This window comes from Corticium candelabrum, chromosome 19 (assembly GCF_963422355.1).
Source record: "Corticium candelabrum chromosome 19, ooCorCand1.1, whole genome shotgun sequence".
NCBI lineage: Eukaryota > Metazoa > Porifera > Homoscleromorpha > Homosclerophorida > Plakinidae > Corticium > Corticium candelabrum.
Genome location: NC_085103.1, coordinates 537,673 through 561,346, shown reverse-complemented (window position 1 = coordinate 561,346; position 23,674 = coordinate 537,673). Strand labels below are relative to the sequence as shown.

The 23,674-nt window shown below is 41.6% G+C and overlaps 1 protein-coding gene across 2 annotated transcripts; it reads right to left on the bottom strand.

Moving 5' to 3' along the window:
• Positions 1-3,418: 3,418 nt before the first annotated feature.
• Positions 3,419-23,385, bottom strand: LOC134194888 (myotubularin-related protein 2-like). 2 transcript variants are annotated; one of them, XM_062663867.1, is made up of 19 exons: positions 22,988-23,385; positions 22,862-22,924; positions 22,690-22,804; positions 17,515-17,908; positions 17,355-17,441; positions 17,223-17,295; positions 16,216-16,308; positions 12,325-12,363; positions 12,172-12,261; positions 11,996-12,112; positions 11,748-11,939; positions 11,493-11,639; positions 4,586-4,705; positions 4,454-4,533; positions 4,244-4,379; positions 4,050-4,169; positions 3,874-3,990; positions 3,694-3,819; positions 3,419-3,627 (listed from the first exon to the last, which is right to left on the bottom strand). In XM_062663867.1, the coding sequence occupies exons 1-19, from the start codon at positions 23,006-23,008 to the stop codon at positions 3,586-3,588; spliced, it is 2,172 nt and encodes a 723-aa protein (XP_062519851.1). In that variant the 5' UTR covers positions 23,009-23,385; the 3' UTR covers positions 3,419-3,585. The 2 variants fall into 2 exon arrangements, with proteins under 2 accessions (XP_062519851.1, XP_062519852.1); XM_062663868.1 differs by having other exon boundaries at positions 3,419-3,624.
• Between the last annotated feature and the right edge of the window lie 289 nt (positions 23,386-23,674).

Here is a 23,674-nt window from a genome sequence, read left to right as displayed (position 1 = left end):
GAAGGCGGGTGCGTCTTTGGTCCCAGGTGAGGTATTCAACCTTGGAGATGTCGGAGAGGAGATTGTTCTCGTAAGCGTTTTCTACGGGCAGGGAAGACCACTCTTGGTACGAACATTCGTAGCTGCAAATGTGGCCTTGATCAATGTATTGGCTGCACCTCGTACAAAGGTAGCGTTACACATAGTCGCGGAGGTCTTTTCTTCCTCGCTATAAAGATGTCTACGTATTTTTCTTCGTTGTCAAGATTTGTTATCGTCGTAGCGTGGTTGGTCTTCCGATATCCCCGTAGATTGTGGTTGTGGGTGTTTTCTAGAGACCCGAGAAGGGCGACAAGCGCAACACAGCAGGTGGTATCTTGGTCGATTTGGTGTGCAACAGGTCGAAAAAAGATAGCCACTTGGAGAGGTATTGGAAAGGTTGCGAATGAACGGTTGTCGAACATTTTCTTGTGCTCTGGTGTGCGTGTGCATGTGCGCGCGCGCGTGCGCGTGTGTGGGTGTGTTGCAACAAACCATTGCCCATTCGATAGTCTCTAGTCTGTAGGCAAGGTAAAAAGCTGGACCAGACTAGCGCAGCGTGGTTTTGTCCAATTTTCTTGGTTGGAGTGTTGGAATGTGGGAAAAATAGCCTTTGTATTGGAAAGGATTGCGAAAAAACGATTGCCAAACATGTGTCCGCTCCTATAAGCAGTAGTAGTTTCCTTACAGAGGGTGCGCCATAACCGGTACTTTCTAGCTACTACTTTTATCCGCCATCTAGATAGTTTTCTGTTAGATGCTCTATTTTTAAAATCTATCTAAAATATTTCGCGTGTCCGCTAAGTCAGCAAATAGTCTCTAGTCGTCAAAGTACAATAACCGCGACATAAATTTTGTTTGTGGTTTTGCATTGTTATGCACATACACGCTGGGTGAATCTTTAATTATGCCGGTCAATGTAGCTCTTTATAGATCCTTGTTTGGTCGGAGCCAGATCTGTCCCTGTTTGGACTACGCGTCCAGGCTCCTTGTCTTTGCTCAGGACCTTTGTGTTCCTAGATTGAGTGGCTCTTTGCCCGCGCTCAATCTACAGATTATACTGTTTTGATATGAAGTAGGAACGTCGCTCCCTCTCCGTTAAAGAACCTTGGGTCTCCCATCCTTGTCGGTATCCTACTTGTCTAACTTGATCTTGTCTCTGATCGGCAGTCTTCATCCTGCTTGCGCGGTGGTCAAATTGGGTTGAGTGTTCCTTCGTCGCGTAATCGAGCCTTCTAAGGTTCCTAAGGCGCTCCATCATTTCATTTGCATGAACAAGGAATCGCGTTCATACTTATCGTGGTAGTTAGTGTTTGCCAGTCGGTGGAACGTTATCGGTTTGTTGTCTGCCCGGGGCCGGGTGTGTCTCACGGTATGCTTGGAGTCAGACGCCTCGGGCGGCTGGGGCTGCGGCTCGGTGTGGCAGCACCGGTGGCTTCAGTTGAAGTGGGGACCGCTAACAGAGCGTTTGGGCATAGCGACAAAGAGACGATACCTGTAGTCTTAGCGGCAGCGTGTTGGGGACGCAGCTGGACAAGCAGGCACGTACTGTTTAGGGTGGACAACTGCACGGTGGTGTACGTATTGCGCTCTGGATCTTGCAGGGATCAGCAGGTAATGCGTCTCATTCTATTACTGCATTTCGCGGCAGCAGAGCTCAATTTTACTTTACCGTCGAGCACATTTCGGGCACAGAAAAAATTGTGGCAGACGCTCTTTCACGAAATTTAATGACTACGGTGTCCGCAACTGTCAACGAGGACTTGCAAGGTGTGGGAGAGCTGGATAGCGCTTCTAGAAGACAGCACGGGGCAGGACGTCGTCAAGCTGGACAACTCAGTTTCTCGATTGTTTGCAACAGGCATCGCCACCAGCACGGCCAAAGCCTACAGAAGCGGCCAAAGCCGTTACTTAGAGTTCTGTCGAGCGTCTGGTACGCATTCTCTGAGGAGACGCTTTGTTGTTTTGTAGCTTACCTGGAAGCGTGTCACCTGGTGTACAGCACCATCAAGAGTATCTTTCTGCCGTGCGCCATCTCCTAATTTGTCGAAGGCGCGGCTAGGTTTTTGCATTCCCTCTGCCCCAGATCGTCTATGTGCTTCGCAGAGTGAAAAGAGTTCGGGGTGAGCGGGCGGCACGCCCCGGCTTTCGATAACGCCGGACATTCTTCGCGCTCTGCGTCGCCATTGGTCTGCATCAGGTGTCACGTACGGTGTGGTGATGCTGTGGGCGGCTTGTTGTCTCGGTTTCTTTGGTTTTCTGGGTGCCGGGGAGTTCACAGTCGACTCAATGACAGATCCGTCATGTTACCTGACTTCAGTGGACGTGTCGGTGGACTCAAGGGAAGCCCCAAGATCGTCGTGGTTGTGATCAAGCAATCGAAGACACATCCATTTAGGCGAGCCGCTACGATTTCCTTAAAAATATCAGGCATAATCTTTGCTGTCTCAGCGCTGTTGGCGTACTTAGCGAGAAGGGACTCGTCCAGGGGCCTTTCCTTATCTTCAGCGACGGCTCTCCTTTGTCTCGCCAGCGCTTAGTGTCGTGCCTTCGAGAGTCTCTGTCAGTCCTCGGATTTAACTGAGATTTGTACTCCGGCCACAGTTTTTTCATTGGAGCGGCGACTACGGCTACAGCCACAGGGCTGGAAGACTCTGTTTTTCGTTGTCTGGGTCGCTGTCGCAGCGGTGCATACCAACGGTACATAAGGAGAGATGCGAAAGAGCTAGCACAATTGTCCTAGACGCTGGCTGCCAAAAACAGCACAGCAGTGCACCTGTGACATGAGCGTCACTATAGGCATGCAGTCGTAAATACCCGTTGGCTTCGTGTTTGCGTGGGTAGTCACATGCACACGGACAGCGTGGACAGGTACGTGGTAGCGTGTTCTTAGCCAAGCAGCTGGCATGCAGTAGCGTAGCTATTTTTAGTTCATGCGGGTATTGTTGCTGTTCACGTTTTTAATTAATAAGCTAATAAGTGACATCGACGAGCAGGGAGCATGCGGAGGAGCGTCTATCAGTGGCGGATACAAGACTCTTTGGAAAGTTCAAGGGTTTCTTGGGTAGAGGTGCTGCTTGGAGGCGGCGGAATCAACTCGGGAAGTTGTCCGCCGTTTGGGCCCGAATCCGGTCTGTGTAGCCCGGGACTCCCTAAGCACCAACCTCTAGCGCGCGTACGGTGTACCTTGACCGCGGGCTCCACCCCCTCATGAGCATCGACCTTCTTCTCAGGCAGGTCGACAGATACAGCAGCGAAGGTGCTCGAGAGGCGCGAAAAGCAGAACTCAGGGTCAAGGTAAGTAGTCAAACAGGGTGTAACGGTTACATCCTCCGACAACGAAAAGTCTTTCATAAGAGAGAGAGGTACGAGCCATGAAATGTTGAGCTGTACCTTCCAATACTAAAGTAGACGCATTGTTATAATTAAGGTATATAAAACACATAACTGGACAGACCCCAGTCTAAATCAGTAATTAATTTGACCACGTACGTCCAATCAACACGTCCAAAGCATAATAGTATATAGTTCAGTACATCTATATACACAACACTATCTATATACACGCTAAGTTGACACTACGACATATTCTCCTGCATCTATCGACTTCTATAACAAAATAGAAAGATTAAGCAAAGAAAACAATAACACAATAAGTACAATAAATTTCTTTACAGCCGAGTGTTGATTATAGCAGACATCACAGACTCTTTGAAAAGTTGGATAACCGAATTGCGGAAGAGACAATCGATGTGTAGTACATTCATTACACAACACTTGACCACAAGCCCTGCAGTGATGCTACAAAACCACACTGAATACTCAAAACGCATGCATAAAGTGGTGTTTCCTTACTCGGCGTCTGAAGCGCGTGAATCTAAGTTTGCAATCATAGCAAACTTTCGCTCTCTTGTCAGGAACCCAAACTACAACGTTCACTCGATGCTGTCCTTTCTGTGAGTGCCCACCGCACTGTATACGCACACAATCCGTCAGCTCAAGCAGGCGATCAAGTACATAAAAGTTCTCACAACATCATCGTCTCCTTCCATCGCATCACTAGCTGTGACATCCCACGCACTTTCATCATAACGCAGAAAATAGCCATTCCACAGCCGTAGACGACGAATACTCGTCAACGGCTTCAACAACTGTAAATAATGTATAAAATCAGAACTCCCGAAAGCCAACAGAACACCTACTAGACTAGCATCAATGCATATACCTCGTCTGCAAGAGAGTATGCTGGATTAAGCAAAGTCTCTTTGACAGCGTCTAAATGCGACCAGAGAGATACAGTCATCGTCATTACGTGGTGAGTCATACGCTCCTGATTGGTGTTCATTAGAAACGTTCCAAACCTGCAAATATGGCAGTAAGACCGGTAATTAGCCCATCACGGCTGGGTACGGGTCAAAATGTAACCTGCACTAACCATCCAGATGAAAAATGTTCAGATATGTTCAGTAAGTAGTCTTCATTGAATTCGAATGCGGTAGGAAACTGCTGCATGATCTGCACAGTACGCATTGTGGTCGTTACATAAAATCAAAATAGAAACACGTGCCTGCCATGTGCAATCAAGAAACTGCAAAAACACAGGAGATCGCTCATTTGGAAATGCCGGATTGCCCAATCGATCAGTAAACTTGTGGCCAAAAGAAAGCCATTCTTTCTCAACTAAAACCTGAAACACAGTGATGAAACAGCTAACAGTGTGCAATTAGAGGATCTAAGTAGACAGTTGTGAGTATAAACTATTTGCCCGTTTTCAGAAGTCTACTTTTCAACGGTACCTGTGTTCGCACATGTTAGTCCAATTACACCAATTACTTGTGGCTTTGTGTACCTCTCACATAATGGTGATTGAAAATAATAAACGTTAAAAGGCGAGGAAAAGTTGTGGCAGGGTAAATTGCAGCATAATATACTGTAGTTTTCATTTTTAGAATATAACAGTAATACAATCCTATCCTATAATACGCCAACCCATGCACGCTTCCGTCTGTCTGAATGGATGTCTGTAACGCGCTGATCGACACGGACGCTGGTCTGGGATCACCCCGGTCGAGTTCGACACCCAAGACAAACGGTGGAGTTGGATTTCGCCCGGACTGCCTCCCACGGAAAGGAACGAGACTTTGTCGGCCTGAAATGAGATGCGCCAGAGTTTGTTTGTTCGAAATTAGTTGAGTGACATGTGCTCGTCAGCCACCCTCTAATTCCCACACTGCACCGGCATAGCGTTGGGGAGATGGGGGATGCTATAGCTCCCCAAACATTTTGAATGTGTCACTCCGCTTCAAGCAGAACCATAATTCTAAATCACTAAAGAGTGACAGTCCGCTTAATCTCAGAGTAGTGTGTTAACCATCAACGACGTTAATCTCTTTGACAATACACATCATCATTTCAGAACATCATAAAACGAGTGTCAGTAGTCTAGCCTCGAACTTCCAGACCAAAGAGCGCGCAAAGAGCGCGAACTCTAGTCTGGACCAAGTCAATTACTAAAATGATTTCGGAAATAGCCTTCTAAGCCAATCAGCTCCTTACAGCCGGAATGTCGGTTGTAAATTCTGATTGGTTTAGCAATAATTGGTTATGCTAGGTGCACTAACGCTGATTGCGCGCGTGCGAAATCCTCGTGGGCGGCTACGTGCACGCCAGAACCATGATGAAGACTCTGGTGCATGCACACACCTTACTTTTAGTTTCAGCTTCAGCCTGCGGTGACAGGACATGCACAGCAGCGTCGCTACACCATCACCTTTGACAACTGGTCGAGCGGTAGTCTCGCCAGTCGAGCGGTTAGACTAGCTACCGGTCTGCTGAAGAAACAAAGAGTCGTGCACGTGGTTTAATGCCGTCCACCAAGATATTGCAGGAAACACGGCAGACGTCTCTTCATTGTTCGTGAGATCTTAATCGATCAACACTTGGCCCGCTCTCGCTATCCCGGGATATTCTCGGGATCAAAGCCGTCGACTGCTTTCCGATATAATACCGATTGAATTCCGATTAAATTCCGATCATCCCGTTGCTATTCCGATCTATCCCGACGCGGTTCCGACATGACTTCAAGAAGATTTTTCTCATGGGTTATGACATTTACAAATGATATGTTGATCTAGGTGAAACGATCTTACGCTGTTAGACTACCATTTAGCATCGCTTTTGATAAGTGCTTCCGAAATCATTTTAGCATCGACTTGGTCCAGACTAGACTTCGCGCGCTCTCTGGTCTGGAAGTGCGAGGCTACGAGTAGTCGTGCATGGACACGTAAAGTGCGCATGACCATCACTTATTTGAGACGTTTACTACGCTATCCAGTAATGACAATCAAAAGAAGCCTATCCATCAATTATTTTTCAAGGAAATCTAGTTAAGGTCGACAACCCGATTGACCGGAGAATGGAATCTCCTGCGGCTCCGCTACCTAATAATTTGCTTGCACTCCATGGTACTTTCTCCACAGGTTATTCTAGCTAACTAGCTAATCCTATATTGTCGCTATGTTACGAAATTCTAAAGTTGGTCAACGCTGTTTGCACTGAATTGGTCTTCTAGATTCTATTGTCATTGAGATGCCATTTAATTTGTCGACCGCAGCGAGCCATGAAAACCTTTTCGGCACGGACTGTAATACCGTTTCCACTCCTTTATACTCACACTGACGGCACTCAGTCCCTCAGTTTATTTGTAACTTAAATTGATACTATTTACTTAGGTGTCTACAAACTGCGAGCTAGAAAAGTAGAAAATGGGCGTGGCTTTGCATGTAAGAAATGCGCGTGATTTGCGGTCTAATTTATTAGCCCCCCCAAACTTGAGGACCACGCTACGCCGGTGCCAGGCCACAGAGTGCAAGATGCACCAGCTGCAGTCCCAGTGAGCCGGCTCACCGCGCCGATTTTGCGTGCGTGTGTCACGGAAGGTGCGTCTTCTTCGCGGAAGTGGCGTACAACGATAGAGTGCCACCTCCCAGATTGCCACCGCCCATAGGGCGGGGTAGTACTACTTATACAATATAATATAATTATACAATATAAGGAATAAAGGTGTAGACTGCTCTGCAATGCCGCCGCCTTACTCAGAGGCAGCTAAGTAAAGTATAATTTAAAATGTTAACATCCAAAACTGACGAAAAAGTAAATAAGACTTTCATTAATATTGACTCTTCAAGGCAAAACGCTATCAATTAAACAATTCATTGGTAACATTTTCGATACACAATGATTCTGATTATTTAACAAAAAACTACTAAGGCATACCATTTGTGAGTTAGAAAGCAAGACATGCCATCAGAGATAGCTTAATAACCTGGTCAAATGAATACACAAATAAACGTTCAGGCTGAGTTCCTTTATATTATGAACGTCATTCACATGCAGTAGAGTCCAGACACTGAAGCCCGCATTGAACAGATTTGGATACTGCTGGCCCCTAACAAACACCCTCCAAATCCAGTCTTCCACAGTCAGTAAACATGGTTACAGTACCGCTATTTAATATCCATGGAAACTTCAGCATACAAAAGCAAAAATCTGCACACTGCTTGCCAGTTCTAACGTCTAGTTTGCACAACCTCATAACTAGAAGACGCTACAAAATGCAAAGGCCAGTCCCGGAATTTACAATGGATGACAAGCTGCTTCATGCATGCAGCTAAGTTATATTTGTTGCAACAAACATTGTATTGAGGTAGTGCATGGCACCAATCCATTCATTCATGAAGTACCAAATCATACAAGGCATACCCAAACTTTCGCTCTATACAACTGTATAAACAGTATAGAACTGCAGGTTTTAGAAATTGTAAGCAAAACATAATGCCACAAGTGTTACTAGCTCAGTTAATTAAGTGCTGTCTCAAGCCAACAAATCTCCTGAACGTAGTGTGCACGCAGAATCCATACATGAGTATGGTACATAACAACTTTCAGCAACCGAAAACGCCCTATTACCTTTCTTATTTCATCAATTGTATTAACTCAGCGGATACGCAACTGCTGCACACAATACGCAACTAATCAAATACAAATCACACTTCAATGCAAATAACATAAGGCAAAGGCTGAACAATACACTGGCGTAGGAAGTGGCGGGATGGGGGATGAAGCCCCTCGCTCAGTGTATGAATTTAAATTTTCTGTGCCAGTGAATTTTGCAAATTTGATTACAGTCTGGCAAGTGAGGTAGTTTTGCTTACTCATGATGACATCCCCCTGGCTCGCGAACATCTTCCTATGCCACTGCAATAGCAATGACCACCAACGCTAATACCTGTAGCTACTAACCAAAAGTCTATAGTGCCTCATCCCCAGACCTCCTCGTACGTTTGACACGTAAACCACTTCTATACGCACTCATCTTACACAGGGATAACTCTAGAAGACATGGTTTTTGGGCATATACATTATCACCTGCCATTGGCCTGAAAGACCACCACCACCAAAGAAGTGGACAAACCTAGAGAAGCTAATGCAGGCAATACTGCTCCACACATACTCTACAAAATCATTTCTTTGTCAAATGCTATAACTTTTTTTGAACCATTAGTTGACGCTGGCAAGCATGCAAGGGAAGCCAGACTTCTAAACTTACCGTTATCACCACAAATTCAAGTAAACCTCTCAGAAAATTAAAAATGCGTTATTGCAGTTATAGTTACTGAAAGTAGAGGCAGTCAAAGTTCTGTGTCGTATGACTAAAATGATTTGGAATGATGTCATGAACTACGTAGAATAGGTTGCTTAGAGAAAAATTGTAGGATAATAATATTGACATTAATAAAAATTGTCATAATCATTTGAGATATAAATATAAACATCTCATGTTATTAAGATCAATTGGAAACCTCACAATCTCCTGCCTTCGCCCTTGTTACACGGAGACAATGCCGATGTGCAAGGTTATCTGCTCATCTGTATACACTGCTTTTCCTACACTAGTCACTTGCATGACCAAAGAGCACAAAACACTATACAGTGGTACTCAAACATACCTACTTGAACCCATAGTATAGTAAATAAACAAAATGGCTGTTATTAAAGCTCAGAAGCAAAAGCTAGGTTTGTATACAACTCAAAACAATTTGCCAACTTCTAACCCTTTACAAAAATTACATAGAAGCTATTAATCTAATTTAGAAATATCAAGTTTCATAATATTTGTTTGCAAAGTAAGTGAACCCTTTATTAGTATTTGGTAACTCCACCTTTAGCAACTGTTACATCAACCAAGCAATTCTTGTATGATTCTATAAGCTTACTGTATCTGTCCACAGGAATTTTAGCAACAAATGTCTTCAATTCTGTCAATTTTTTGGAACATGAGAATGCTTTGCTTGTTTCTTATCTCTCCAGAGCATTTCAATTGGATTTAAGTCAGTGCTCTGGCTTGGCCACTCTAAAACGGAAGTGTTCTGAAATCAAGAACGAGCAGAATTGCTTCTATGCTTTGGATCGTTATCTTGCTGGAACACCTACATTGGATCAAAACCAAGCTGACAACAGATAGAGAGCAACATTTGTGGCTAAATTCTCAATATTGAACAAATTCACTTTCCTTTCACAATAACGAGTTTACCTGTGCCAAATGCAGCACCTCAGAGCATACGTATATATAAATATAATACAGCCGCCTCCATGCTTAGGATACTGCACCACGATCTTTTCTGAAAAGTTGGATTCCTTTCTCACCAAACGCAAAAAGCACTGTTTTTTTGGCCAAATAGCTCAATTTGGTTTGTATGTCCAAAGAACATGCTCGCAATAATATTGTTGGTTTGTTGAGCAAACTATAAGACGCATTTGGCAATGCTTTTTGGATGGTAGAGCTTTATGCCTTAATTTTCACTTGCCCGTGAACCCTTCTTTGTTCAATGCTCATCTGACTATATACCAGCAACTTTCAGAGACCCTTGTACATCTTTTGATGACATTCGAGGAGAATTGTGGCTTTACGGAGAATTTTCTGACATTCCGCAGAGACCAAATTGATGGGCGGCCAGATCAAAGTCAGCGTCACTGTTGATCCCAGTTTCCACCACTTGTAACCAATTTGTTGCACTGTTGAAAGATGAATGCAGAGATGCTTGCTGATCCTCTTGTAGTCTTCTAGTCTTCTAGTCTTCTCCATTATTGTGGCACTAAACAATTTGTTTTGGAAGATGATCAGAAAGTTCCCTTCTTCGAGGTATTCACAGTGAGCAAATAGATAGCGACTGCTTATGTTCAACCTAACCTCCCGTTATGTCCTCTTTCTATTCCACTTGTCAGTGAAATCGTAGAAACAACGTTGTTCAGTGCACCAAAGACTCTCCTTCCTTAAAATTATTTAATTTTCAAAAAGGGTTCAAATCATTTGCTAAAGGGGCTGATCAATTGCAGTAAGTTCTCTTAATCTAGCTAGACCAATAGACTAAAGCTTCTATGTAATTTTCTGGAGGCTTTGGAGTTAGCAAATTGTTTAAGTTTTATACAAGCCTAACTATTCTTTTCTGGGCTTTAACAACGGCCATTTTGGTTATTTTACTATAGGATCACTTGCTTTTGAGCACCACTGTAGTTATAAAGCTCACATTCAGAGAATAATTTGTACTAGCCTACATTTATAAAGTCTCCAAACTTACCTTTCAACTGTTTAACTTCTTCATCAATTATCAAAAAATTGTACATATCTACAAATAAGTTTTACTGCAGTGATCATCCTATCACTGTTGCTGTGCAACCTGATTTATCAGGGCCACTCTCTCTACAACTGGGCAAATGATGAGGACAGTTTCAAAGTCAAATAAATTATGTTTTTTTGTTCATCGACATTTATAAACAGCTGGTCACACACCTTGTGAATGACAGCAACCCTAAAGTGTACAACAGCTGCACCTCTATCAAAACCAAGAAGAAGTTCACTAACTAAGCCATATTGAAAAGATGCTTGCAGCAATGCTTCAAGCAGAATTAATCAATTAGCATCATGCAATTGTAAGTAAGATTAATTGCTGTTGTTGGTGTACTGAAAGAATAATTGGTTACATTTTCATAACTTTCCCTAACACAAGCATAGCCTTGGATAGCCGTTTGCTACACCATGCAAAACAAAATGCCAAAAATGTGAGGTAGCATGAAATGTGTCCAATGGTTCCTACCACTATAAAATCATTACAAAGTCTCTCCAAAATCATATCTGCAGACTATAAATTACACATTGTTATGTGCGTTAGCTCCATGCATTACAATTACTATGTCATAACGGTTCCTCCATAATAGAAATTGCTGTCTCTCTAAAGCCAAGTAAACACATTTACTAAGTGAGGTACACCCTAGCTCAAACATTGAAATAAAGCCCTTAACAGACTTGCTTTGTTTAGCAACTTGCACCAACACCCTTCTAGCTTTTTGGCTTTTTACCATAATGCAAACTAACAAATAGATTCAATAACGTACCCAACACACTTTTTAGACTGCACCTTAAAGCCTTCAAAAGTTCTGTAATAAGAATCCAACATGAGCTGCGATAAAGAAGTGAGCTGGGATGTACGATCCCATCCATCGCTACAATGAACAAGTACTCCAGCTCCTTTTTCAGCCACATAACGAGCTACAGTAGTCGCACCCTTCACAAGAAATACAATAAAAACAATTACAAGACAACTTGAAAAAGAAAAGAAAAGAATGTTGAGGGTGGACGTATAGTACTGCAATACAAGAGTTGATCAGCTTACAGTGAGAATAGTGGCAATGTGTTTAAGCCATTGTGTGTCCTCCAGTGTTGATAGCCAACGAAGCTCTGTTGTTCTTTCACACACAGCACTCCTCAGTTTGTCAATACTCTCTCTCATTGCATGAATATTACCAATATCAAGATGGAGTAGCCTGCAGTTACGATACCGAATTGTATTCTCCGTTCCCAACCCCTTAACACAACAGTATACCAACCAAATCAACTGGAAAGGACCAATCATTTGATTACCTTTAACATATTACCTCCAGCTGCTACTTGAGATCGAGCATCAAATATAACCAAAGTTGATGACTCAGGATGACACAGGCGTGCTGCCTCAATAAGATGTTCATCTTCTACTGAGAACTAGATACAAAACTTGGACTAAATACAAGCAAACCAATAAAAGCAAGACACAGACTTACTCTTCCCATAGCACCAGGTTTCGGTTGTGCACTTCGCATCATAAAATTACCGAGCCGATGATTAAACCAAGACAGCACAGGTAGCCGACACTATTAACAACCATGACCTTGACTTTAAATAACAGTGTAGTTCATCAAATTGCACACAAATACCTTGCTCCTAAACTCAGCACACAGCCGAATCGTCTCATCCTATTAGACAGACAATGATGCATGAATGAATTCGAAAACAAGCGTGCAGATAGATAAATTATGCACACTACACACGCAGACATCATACTTTCACACACACACACACACACACACACACACACACACACACACGCGCACACACACACACACACACACACACACACACACACACACACACACACACCACAAACAAGTCTAACTAAACTGTTGCTGTGATTCGACTACATTGCAAGCTTTGAAACGTCATCATTTTACATGTTGTGACATGCTCTGGTCACCCAACGTTGCTGGACTCAATCTATGTGAGGTATGTTTATGCAACACAGCTTCTGTTATTACTTGTTTCTGGAGCTAAGACAAGAGCAATCTCACAGGTAACACTTCCTGCTATTTATACAAAGTCATTTATACAAAGGTTAAAGTCAAACTTATATTCAACAGCTTTTCTGATGAATTCATTTTCAATTCTTCCCTGCATGTAACTTGACATCTCATTTAATTAAGACTCTAATTTCATTGTTACATATTTCAGACAAGGTCTGGCATATTGGAAGACAAATGCACTCTAGCATTATAGTGCCTCTTCTTTATAACGCTAGTCTTTTGTGGGAATGCACTCTCACTACTCCAGATTGCACCTGATCAATAAACATGTTAGGCACAAAGCTTACATCTGGACAATCTTTGCTCAAGCACAGATCCATGCTTTGCATGACAAGCTAGCTCAAACCATGGAATTCACAGACTGAAGGGTGCAAAGAATGGATTGAGACAATGCATGGATTGGGCAGACTGAAAGGGGCAGAGCAAGGACTTAACCATAAATTGAGCAGAGACAGACTGAAGGGTGCAAAGAATGGATTGAGACAATGCATGGATTGGGCAGACTGAAAGGGGCAGAGCAAGGACTTAACCATAAATTGAGCAGAGACAGACAAAAGGGTGCAAAGAATAGATTCAAGAAAATGCTAACCCTAACTAAAAGCCAACCCTAACTCTAACCCTAACTGGCTAAGATTGTCTTCACTCTCGAGACCATCATGTTGATTTATCTCACCTCATGATCCACAAATTGTCCGCATAAACCATGAATCCATGCTTTAAAGCAGTAAAAGCCTTGGTCAACGATCACAAGGCATCATCCTCGCTTTTGGACTGATGCGTCAATATACAGTGACAGGCATAATTATAGATCCATCTATCGTATGTGATATAGTACAAACTATAAACACGTTCTATTGCAAAAGTTAATTAAATAAAATAATAACGATGATTTAGATATTCAGGTTGGTCATGCTGTTTTCGACACAGCTGGTCTTTGTAGGTTACAAGCAATTTTAGAGTAGAGATTTGAGGTAGTTTGGCAACTAACTAAATCGGTGCTGTCAAGTACGAGGTTGATTTCTGTATTTTCAAAGGAATCACGTGATGAGAACATCAACAACCGATGCCAATGGGTTGTTGCCAATGTCTTACTCCTTTGACAGCCTTGATTAGAGAGACAAGCAGCTTATTACTTTGCAAAACAACAAAAGACCTTTCTGTGACATCACAGGATTCATGCACATGCCAACAGTCATCTCAGGGCTTGAGCAATGACTGTCTCTTGTTTTACCAATAGTCTAGGGACTGTTTAGCCAATTCTTATAAAAATTTCAGATGTTCTCTGTCAACAGTACTCTAGACGAAGGAAACACTGACTTCCGGTTTGTTGCAAAACGGTTGCAAAGATTCGAGTGCCGCTGAAAAAAATCAACTGTTTATGGGTGGTGCCATACGCTCTTATGCACAAAACCAGCATGCTGCACAGCCTATTCATTCAGTTGTTTTCTTGTTTGGTCGTGACGATTTTGTGCTGTTTCCTCTCCTTACTGTAGGCTGCGTGGTCTGCCACTTAAGTCCAGAAACTTGCGGCAAAATCAAAGCCTTACACAAAACCAGCTTTTCCCAACGCGTTACTGCAATATCTGTCGGAAAATTGCGAGGGTCAGGTCAGAAGTGTCCAAAGAGGTCGCCTGCGGGCAGTAGCGATTACAGGAAACAGTCAGGAGAATGAAACTGACAATTGCACAAGATGATCACTTGTTACAGAGATTCACCATTGCTGACAGAAAAGCTGTTGCGAAGCAGCTGAGCAGACGCTTTGCCATTGCAACAAGCAAGTCCCTATCTGAGAGATCCATTGTTTGTTATCTCAGAAAAAGGGTGTCTGCACGTGACGACCTCGTAAGAAGCCACATTGATGCCGAACACCTGTGTCGTCTCGTGAGTGGATGGTAGCACACCAGCACCTGGACACTCAAAGACTGAAAGTGCATGTGGTTTTTTCAGCTGAAGTAATGCGATGCCAAACCAAATAAAAACCTGTGGCCCTGGTTGAAGGTAACCGCTAATCAGCACCATCTTGAAACACAAGAATGACTCTGGGAAGCAATACGGGACGCTTACAAACGGGAATTCCTCAACACAGTCAAAACTTGATAGCAAGTGTCCCCAGGAGAAATGCGGCGATCCAGAGAGCAAAGGAAAAGGTGACTAAGTACCGAACCATTCTTTTTAATGTCATTAGTCACAATAAACGTAAACCTGCTTTTTTTTATAAAAGCCACAACACATCTCAAAGAAAGCAAAGCCTAAACAGTCTACTACTTCAGTCAGCTAGGCGCCAAGCAACTCATTCTCTCTCTCTCCCTCTCTCTCTCCCTCCCCCTCTCCCTCTCCCTCCCTCTCTCCCTCCCTCCCTCTCCCTCCCTCCCTATCTCCCTCCCTCCCTATCTCCCTCCCTCCCTATCTCCCTCCCTCCCTATCTCCCTCCCTCCCTATCTCCCTCCCTCCCTCTCCCTCCCTCCCTCCCTCCCTCCCTCCCTCCCTCTCCTCTCCCTCTCCCTCTCCCCCCTCCCTCTCTCTCTCTCTCTCTCATGCCTATGAAGAGTTCGGGAAAAGCCTAGATTTAACGATAAATCGACCATCAAAATGTGTTGCTATTGCCTTATCTGCAGGAGTCAAATGCAACAAGATTAGTGAAGCAGAACTTCCATAGACTTTAATTCAATTTATGGTTGTGGTCACATGCACTAGATTTATCTAGATGGATCAATAATTATGCTGGTCACTGTACTATCTCACCTTGCTTCACATATTTGACTGCCACAACGCATTGCACGTGGGGCTAGCCTCGAACTTCCAAACCAGAGAGCACGCAAAGCGCGTGAACTCTAGTCTAGACTAGAACAGTACTCAAATGATTTCGGAAATAGCCTCCTAAGCCAATCAGCATCTTAGATCTGGAATGTTGGCTCTAAATTTGAACGCTACCAGAGATGATACGCTCACTTCCCCTCAAAGAATTCACTAAGACTTTTAGTATGTTATAGAGCACACTTTTCTATGTAGGAAACAGTTGAGAGAGTTTGTATTGCAATTTGTTTAAGGTCAAACCACATAATGCCTGTACTACAAGTCAATTGCAAAGATACAAAGGACTGTCAAGATTTGATACAAATAACATTGCTATCAGACAAAACGCATAAAACTTTTGTTTTCATGTCATATAATCAACTAGCCGTGTAATAGCAGATACAAAGAACATTAGTTAGCAATGGTTTGTTTAGTATAACATTTCTCATTTAAAAATATATGAATTCAGCAGACAAACAAACATACAGACACACAAACAAAAACAAGTAAACCCACACACAATACACCAATGGTTGCTTTAGCCATAGCTGTAACAGTCATTTACAAATAGGTATAATCTAAACACAAATACAGACAAACAAATAAACAAAAAAATACACACACTGACACAAAGCAAACAGAAATACAATTCACTCGCAGCATGTGGCACACTACCTTCAGATTTGCTGGTAAGTAGAGAGTCGGAGGATAGCTGGGACATAAACCATAACAAGAATTCAGTTTGTAAGCTTTCCACTTGTCATTCACCTAAAGCAAACACAACCTCGGTTCCCCACACACAATTTGATTGCTCATACAAGCAGATCCAACAATGAATAATTTTGTTCAATATCATATGCATCGTTCACTAGATCATAGAAAAATTTCAGCAAGAAAGTTTAGTGACACCAGTCATCAAGATACTGGCGGTGTACTAAAAAAAGGAATTAGGCTATCACCTTAATCATTATTCCTCCTGAAAAACTGCACTGCACAGTCTATATTTGAGTTTTACTATTCCAGGAGCTATTGATGGCCAAAAATTAATAAAGACATCTGCCATATACACGTGGCTCATTGTTAATACTTAATGCCCAATTTTTTAGCTGAATTAATTTTCTTCAGCAATGGCCTTTCATAATGCAGCAAAGCTTTTGATCCATCATGCATTGTCAGGTAGATTAAAACTTAAACTTAGAATTTAAAATAAGTTTTGATAGCAAGTGCATGATGAACACTTGTATAAATAGATCAGTTGACTATACTCCTAAAAGATCAAAACAAGCATTACAAGTATTTAGACCCTATACACCTCTTCTTGTGCTAGACATCGGTAAGACAATTGAAGCTAGATATTACGTTTTTACAACAGAAAGATCGAAAGAATAACCAAAGTGGCACTTATTACACAACACTTTGAGTTGGCAATAACACGTGCAGCATCAAATAACAATTTGCTACTAAATTGCATCAACTCAGCTGAAGATAACAACTGTCCAGCATGTTTCTTATATGCATTTTCAGTTCACCAGTACTTAATTGATTAACATTTAAATAGGTTGAGGTTACCCAAACAGTCTGTCCCCATAAGTTAAAAGTCTCAAGTTATGCAACAAACTAGCTAGATTTCAACTTAGAGAGCTGCTGCTAGATGCAAAGTACGGTAAGAAAGTTGCATCAACCTGCTGTCTTTGAAACTCATCCTCACTGACAAATGTTTGCCATCCAACAAGATGTTCAAAAACTTCAGATTCACTACGAAATAAATTCCACATTTACAATCAACACAACCAGTTAGGTTAATTAAGACACACCCCACATATGCAAATGATTGCGTTGAAGGATTGAGTAAAATGTAGTCAAGACGATCATGAAATGATTTGATCAATGGCTCAACAGCACTACACAAATTGCCACCAATGAATAAAACAAGTAATTATAAATGTGTGCAGTAACTGTCTTCCTTCATCTCACCTTTCGCTTCTGCTCTGTTGTCCAAACACAGCCCTGCTTTTGATTTGTTCCTTCATGCTACGAATGCTAGCTTGAGCCGATGTAGACAATCGAGCTTTCAGATATGCTTTCTGCTGCTCACTGCGCACAGGTGCAGCAGAAATAACAGAAGAACAAGGCATGTCAACAACAACATTGCCAGCAGCAACACTGTAGTCTGCACTGCCACTCTGAGACTCAAACTGACACACACTGATGTTCGTTGCTTTCATCTCATCGATCTCTTCTGAGAAAGTTTCAACAGATGATGCAACATCTTGTAGTTCAACTATGTGATCTTCACCATCACAAGGACTAATGGCTTTATGTTTCCTGTCAGTATTCACGGACATAGCACTTAGTCGACGATGAAATGCTACACAAACATGATGCTGTAAGAATACCACTGCAAGTGCTTTCATATATCTCTATGACATCATTTGTGTAGCGTATCAAGACATGACTTCATTATGCTGTATTTCAGTAACGTCCAGCTTTAAACCTCCATACCATACAGTTTAAAGCCTGGTTTACAATATGATGCTGACGCTCAGCTGAGTGTTAAACTTCAAAGACACCGCCTTATCGGCGGCGGCATCCTTGATGTTGATGCTGATGCTGACCCTGAAATAGGATTCACTTCTTTTGTTGGCATTGACGTCTATGTCAGCATCAATATTGTGAACCACGCTTAAGGCGGAGAGTTCCAGTTACGAAGACATTGCTGTCAAAATCTAACTGTCTCTATCAAAGTTAGCGTAAGTATAAAAGTTTACCATGTTATTTTAGTTTCCAACTTTTTCAATGTTCATTTAGATGCCATTATTTCCCCTGACCTTTACTTACAAGCATCATTCAAGGTTTAAAATTCCCCGTCGCCTCCTCGCCATTGGCGACTAACATTTGCGATTTGGCGAGTGAACGTGGACCATTTGGTAGCCTCAAGATCCAATGCAGCATTACACATGGTCGTCCTACTCTTCATTCGCATTGGTCTGGCCGACTGTAAAACCGCAGAATCCTCCATTTGTACTAACAACAGAAAAGATCTATCTACCAGGGCAGCTACAGTTCCGATGTTTGCGCATAAGTAACAGGATTTTAGCGATATCTCTAGAAACAGGCCGATGGCAAACGGGAATTTGCCAAGGGAAACGTGCATTATGCATGATGGCACGTCTGTTTGTCGGACCAAGCAACTGACCTGTTTTACTGTAGGCTGTAAGTTACAGCTCAGCGCTATTAGGTCACTACCACCTCCTGCTTACTCTCCCAAGACATCTGGAACTAATACGAAATTTTAGCTGAGACAGTGGGTTGGGCTAATTACCTCAATATGCCATGTATGGCCAAACGTGACGAGATATGATTATATGCAAAATCCTGTTCTTTCTCATAGATTTCCCATGGCCAAGTCAACGTGAACAGAGATTAGGGGGTTATAGGTAGCTGCTTTGTTACATCTATTTAAACCACATTTAATTTCTACAAGTGGCAATAAGGACAAGAGAAAAACCATACACACTGACATAGGAAAAGTAGGCTTGGTTGTAAATAAAGTAGACGTGTCTTTATGTTTAATTGTTCTGGCGACCACCAAATTTGGAGAATTTTAGACCGTGATCATTATTAGCTAAACTAAGTACAATTACCTACCAAATTGTTGAAATTAACCAACATTTGATCTGATGTGTTTAACTGTATTAATTAATAATAACAGCATTGGCTAGTACACAAAATGTATAATGTGCATTTGCTTCAACTGGAGAAAGCACGCTTACAGCAGTTGACTAATATTTGCCAGGCTAAATACATACAGGCTGTTCCATCAAATACATAAACAATAAAGAGCATTACTTAAAGTGCTTTGTAACCCTTGATGCTGCTTTGCACTTGCACAATATTACGTAGCAGTGACGAGCTACTATAGCATTTTGCGTTCAATTATCCAAATGTGGCGTTCTATTATCCAAGGTTCTGTCATAAAAGTACCAATTTATAGCAATGATTACTTCAGTCTGATACGTAAAGTCAAAAACCATGCACATTTCTTTCATGACGTCTTTCTATGATGCTCAGTCACGTTTCAGGTGAACAATAAATGATTGATTCAACCAAGGTGGGAGGGTAATAAGTAGTGAAATTTAAGCTCTTTGATTAGCTAAACACCCACCAACAACGACGCATTTATCCATAGATAGACTGTTGCATGGCATTACGCAGGACGCGTGGCTTACAAAGTATGCAGATTACACCATGCGCAAACCAATTGACAGAGCAAGGCATTATAGGCTTCATAGACATGTAGATTCAGTTCGCTCGCAAAAGCTTAGATAAACCTCTACGGAAATGTGGGACACCAAGATTAGTGCAAAGCAAACGCATAACACATGCCAAAAATTATACTAACTTCAAGATTAATTAATTACAAATTATTGCGTCTAGACAGCTGATAAATGATGATATTTGAGTAGCTACCCAACTGCAGACTATGTAAGTTTTTTAGTTAGATATTGCGTACCCGTAAGCAACGGATAACTGAACGCCTGAATCAGATAACTGAACATCCAATTCAGATAATCGATTACCTGAATCGGATAATTGAATGCCGGATTCAGATAATTGAATGCAAAATACTATAGTACATGATTCAAGATAGCAGAAAGGTGTAACAATGCATTCTGACGTTCTTCGATTCCTATTTTAAATAGCAACAAGATGTCCAGATTATATTTGTAAACCAAATCTCACAGGTTAGAAATTGTATCCATCAATCAATGCCTTCAGATAAACCTACACATGTATATGAATGCAGCAACCTATAATGAATAATTTTTCTATCAAAAAGCTGTATGCAAACTGAGCCAAATTAAACACCTCTTCATAATTATAATTTAAATCCTATCTATGTTGTATGCAACCAGGTAAGTCTAATGACATGATCACACTCACACACGCATACATGCACGTACACGCACGTGCACGCATGACACACACACACACACACACACACACACACACACACACACACACACACACACACACACACACACATGTGCACACACACACACACACATGCACACACACACACACACACACACACACACACACACACACACACACACACATGCACACACACACACACACACACACACACACACACACACACACACACACACACAAACAAAAATATTGTCAGTATTTTGATGATAGCTCCCCTGTCGTTAAGAATGGGGCCTCCGTGCACTAAGCAAAGTCTAATGACCCTGTGCTGACTAAACTCCTGAGCTTTGCCAGAGTTATCCAGGAGAACTGACCAAGCATGGCGTAACACATTGGGTGCGAATGCTATCTCACTAGTTCCAGCATTTTACACAGACGTTCCGTATGTTGCAGATGTCATTGCTGCAAAAGCCAGCAGTCGGTCCCCAGTCAAAGACAAGGTACTCGTGTATACTTCTAAGTCAAGAGGAGCAATTCGGTGTGAGTTCCTTGCCCAAAGAAATTATGCCTGAGCCTGTATCAAACTTACTATCTCTAACACATTGATTCACACATCGTTTCTGCAATTGCAGCTAAGTATCTTGGTGTCAATTTTGACTGTGATCTTTCTTGGAAAATCATGTTTCAGCTAGTATTGATCACAGCTAAAAAAGATTGGACTTCTTTGGCGATATAGAAAAACATGACCGAAAAGGAAAGATTCTTATTCCATAAAGCTGTGATACAGCCTAACATTGACTATGTTGCTGTTGCATGTTCATCATTGAATATAACACAAAATCAACGACTCCATTGGTTGAAGAAGAAAGCTGTACGTGTTATAACTAATAGTTCATTCAAGGAATCCAGCAAAGCACTGCTCCAGCACTTGAGATTTGCTGATTTTGAATGCAGACACATGATACAGCTGGCGAAATTCACAGACAAAGCTACTAGTGATCTTCAGGTTTCTTCATCTGTCAGTGGTTTACTTACTATCTCTTTCACAGTACGCTTGTCATCTCAGTTTCTTTCTCATCACTTCTCTGGTGGGTATCATGGTCAGAAGTCTAAAGTTTGCCGAACTTTCACCCCACTCTTCAAGCATTGAGCCCTCTTTTTTCGTTTGCTCCTTACTATCTCTTTCATCGTATGCTTGTCACGTCACTTTCCTTCTCATCACTTCTCTTGTGGATATCACAGTCAGTCAGAAGTCTGAAGTTTGCCGCACTTTCACCCCGCTCTTCAAGCATCCAATGCTCTTCAGTGTGGTCAAGCCAGTTCATTCTATTTTACATATTCATACGTATGAATGTGTATGCATGAATAAATAATACATGAATTGCCCAGTACTATCCATTGCCTGTACAAACCATGAATGCTAATATAAACCATGCATACCTAACCCTAGACCATACCCCTCAAATTACCCGAAAAAAGTAGAAATCCAAGGTTTGTCCATATCCGCGCATGATCTATAGACCGTCCTCATAGCTACAGTTGTCACTCTGTCGGATTTATATGTGCAACAGATGGTCCTCTGATCTATCTAATATTTGGAAATGCCAACACCAATAAATAAAGTATTGGTAGTACACTTTACCCTAACAAACATTTAGGGGTGCTCACCTCCATTAACACCTTGCACTAATTCTGAAGTGTTGCCAAAATTTTTCCTCACAGAGGCAATGGAAACACCTCAACAGTTGTTGAGAACCATCCAAAATGTGCATTTCATTATTCCTTGGATTATTATTAAAATTTGAAAAAGAGTATTACAATTAGAAAACCTTTTGACTTCTAAGGCATATCATGCATTTCTATTCATAAAACAAAGACAAATAAAAGGTTAACCCATTTCTAGAGAATACTACTGTAAGAATACTTTACATGTTGTCATAGGTATATTATTCATCACAGAATGATAAAGCCTACACACCACCAAATCATGTAATACTGTATTTCTTAAAATAAACGCCGCAGTAGTAAGTTTGTTATATTACTCTCAGATTCAGCATTTGAACAAGGGCAACATTTATTTATTAGCAGACATCTGAGATGTTAATGTGAAACAGGTAACTGGAAAGTCTAGGGGCATCCAGAAACATCTGCCCTCACACTAAATAATTCTTACAATAGTTATACATTCTCTTAACATCAAACTGCCACAATTACCATCTGGAGCATCCTCAAAAGCTTGATTCATAAAAGTCATTCTAACAGTTCGAAAGTCATAGCACTTTAAAACAAGAGTGACGACTCCTTTCTGTCCCTTTATGTTATGTACAACCTAACACAGCAACACATAATCCAATGTTTATGGCCTTAGAACATTACTCCACTGTACCTTGTCGTCACTGACTCTCTCCACACTAATAATGTGTAGAAATGGTATCCACATGGAAAGATCCTTCAAACAACAAACCTCCCACTCAATCAGTGACAAGACATCAACAATGAGACAATCACATACAGTTGGTCTGTTTACTTTCATCCCATCTGCTATTCTATCAGAACAAGCAACAACAACCCTACCAGAAAACACTTATATCCACCTTTCAAAATGGTAATCATGTACTACTGATAAACATAACATCTCAGCAATCATTGCATATAAAATTAATCACTACAAACACATTAAAAAGTTACTGCTATGTAATGATATCATCACACAGTGGGAAATAACAGCGAGCCATCAAAACAGTTATCCGACCAAAAACAGGCCATGTCTGAGCATAAATGTACCCAATAGTAAAAAGAACAACAGCCTCTTGAAGAAATGTAAACCGTGATGAAGAACCCAATATAAGTAAAGATTAGCTAAAAATTAAGGAGAAGCAGCAATAGTAATCTTTATGCCAGGTATGCCATTAGGCGTACTAAAGTGCCCCTTACTCACTCTAGTGCAAATGTGCAATTTACTTGAATGGCACAGCTAATGTCAAAACCTTGTTACGCTTGTCATTCACTAATAACTGACTACATTTTTCTGCTACAAAACCAGTGTTCTTCCACCATTTCCTGCTTTTCTAACAAAATTTTTCTACCTGATTGGTTGACATGAGCTTATGCAAAAGCAGTTGTTCCCAAAAGAATAAAAAATCTGTTCTTCCAAAGAGGATGGCAGCATTGCTGTGCTGGTGTTGGTGTATATTTTGAA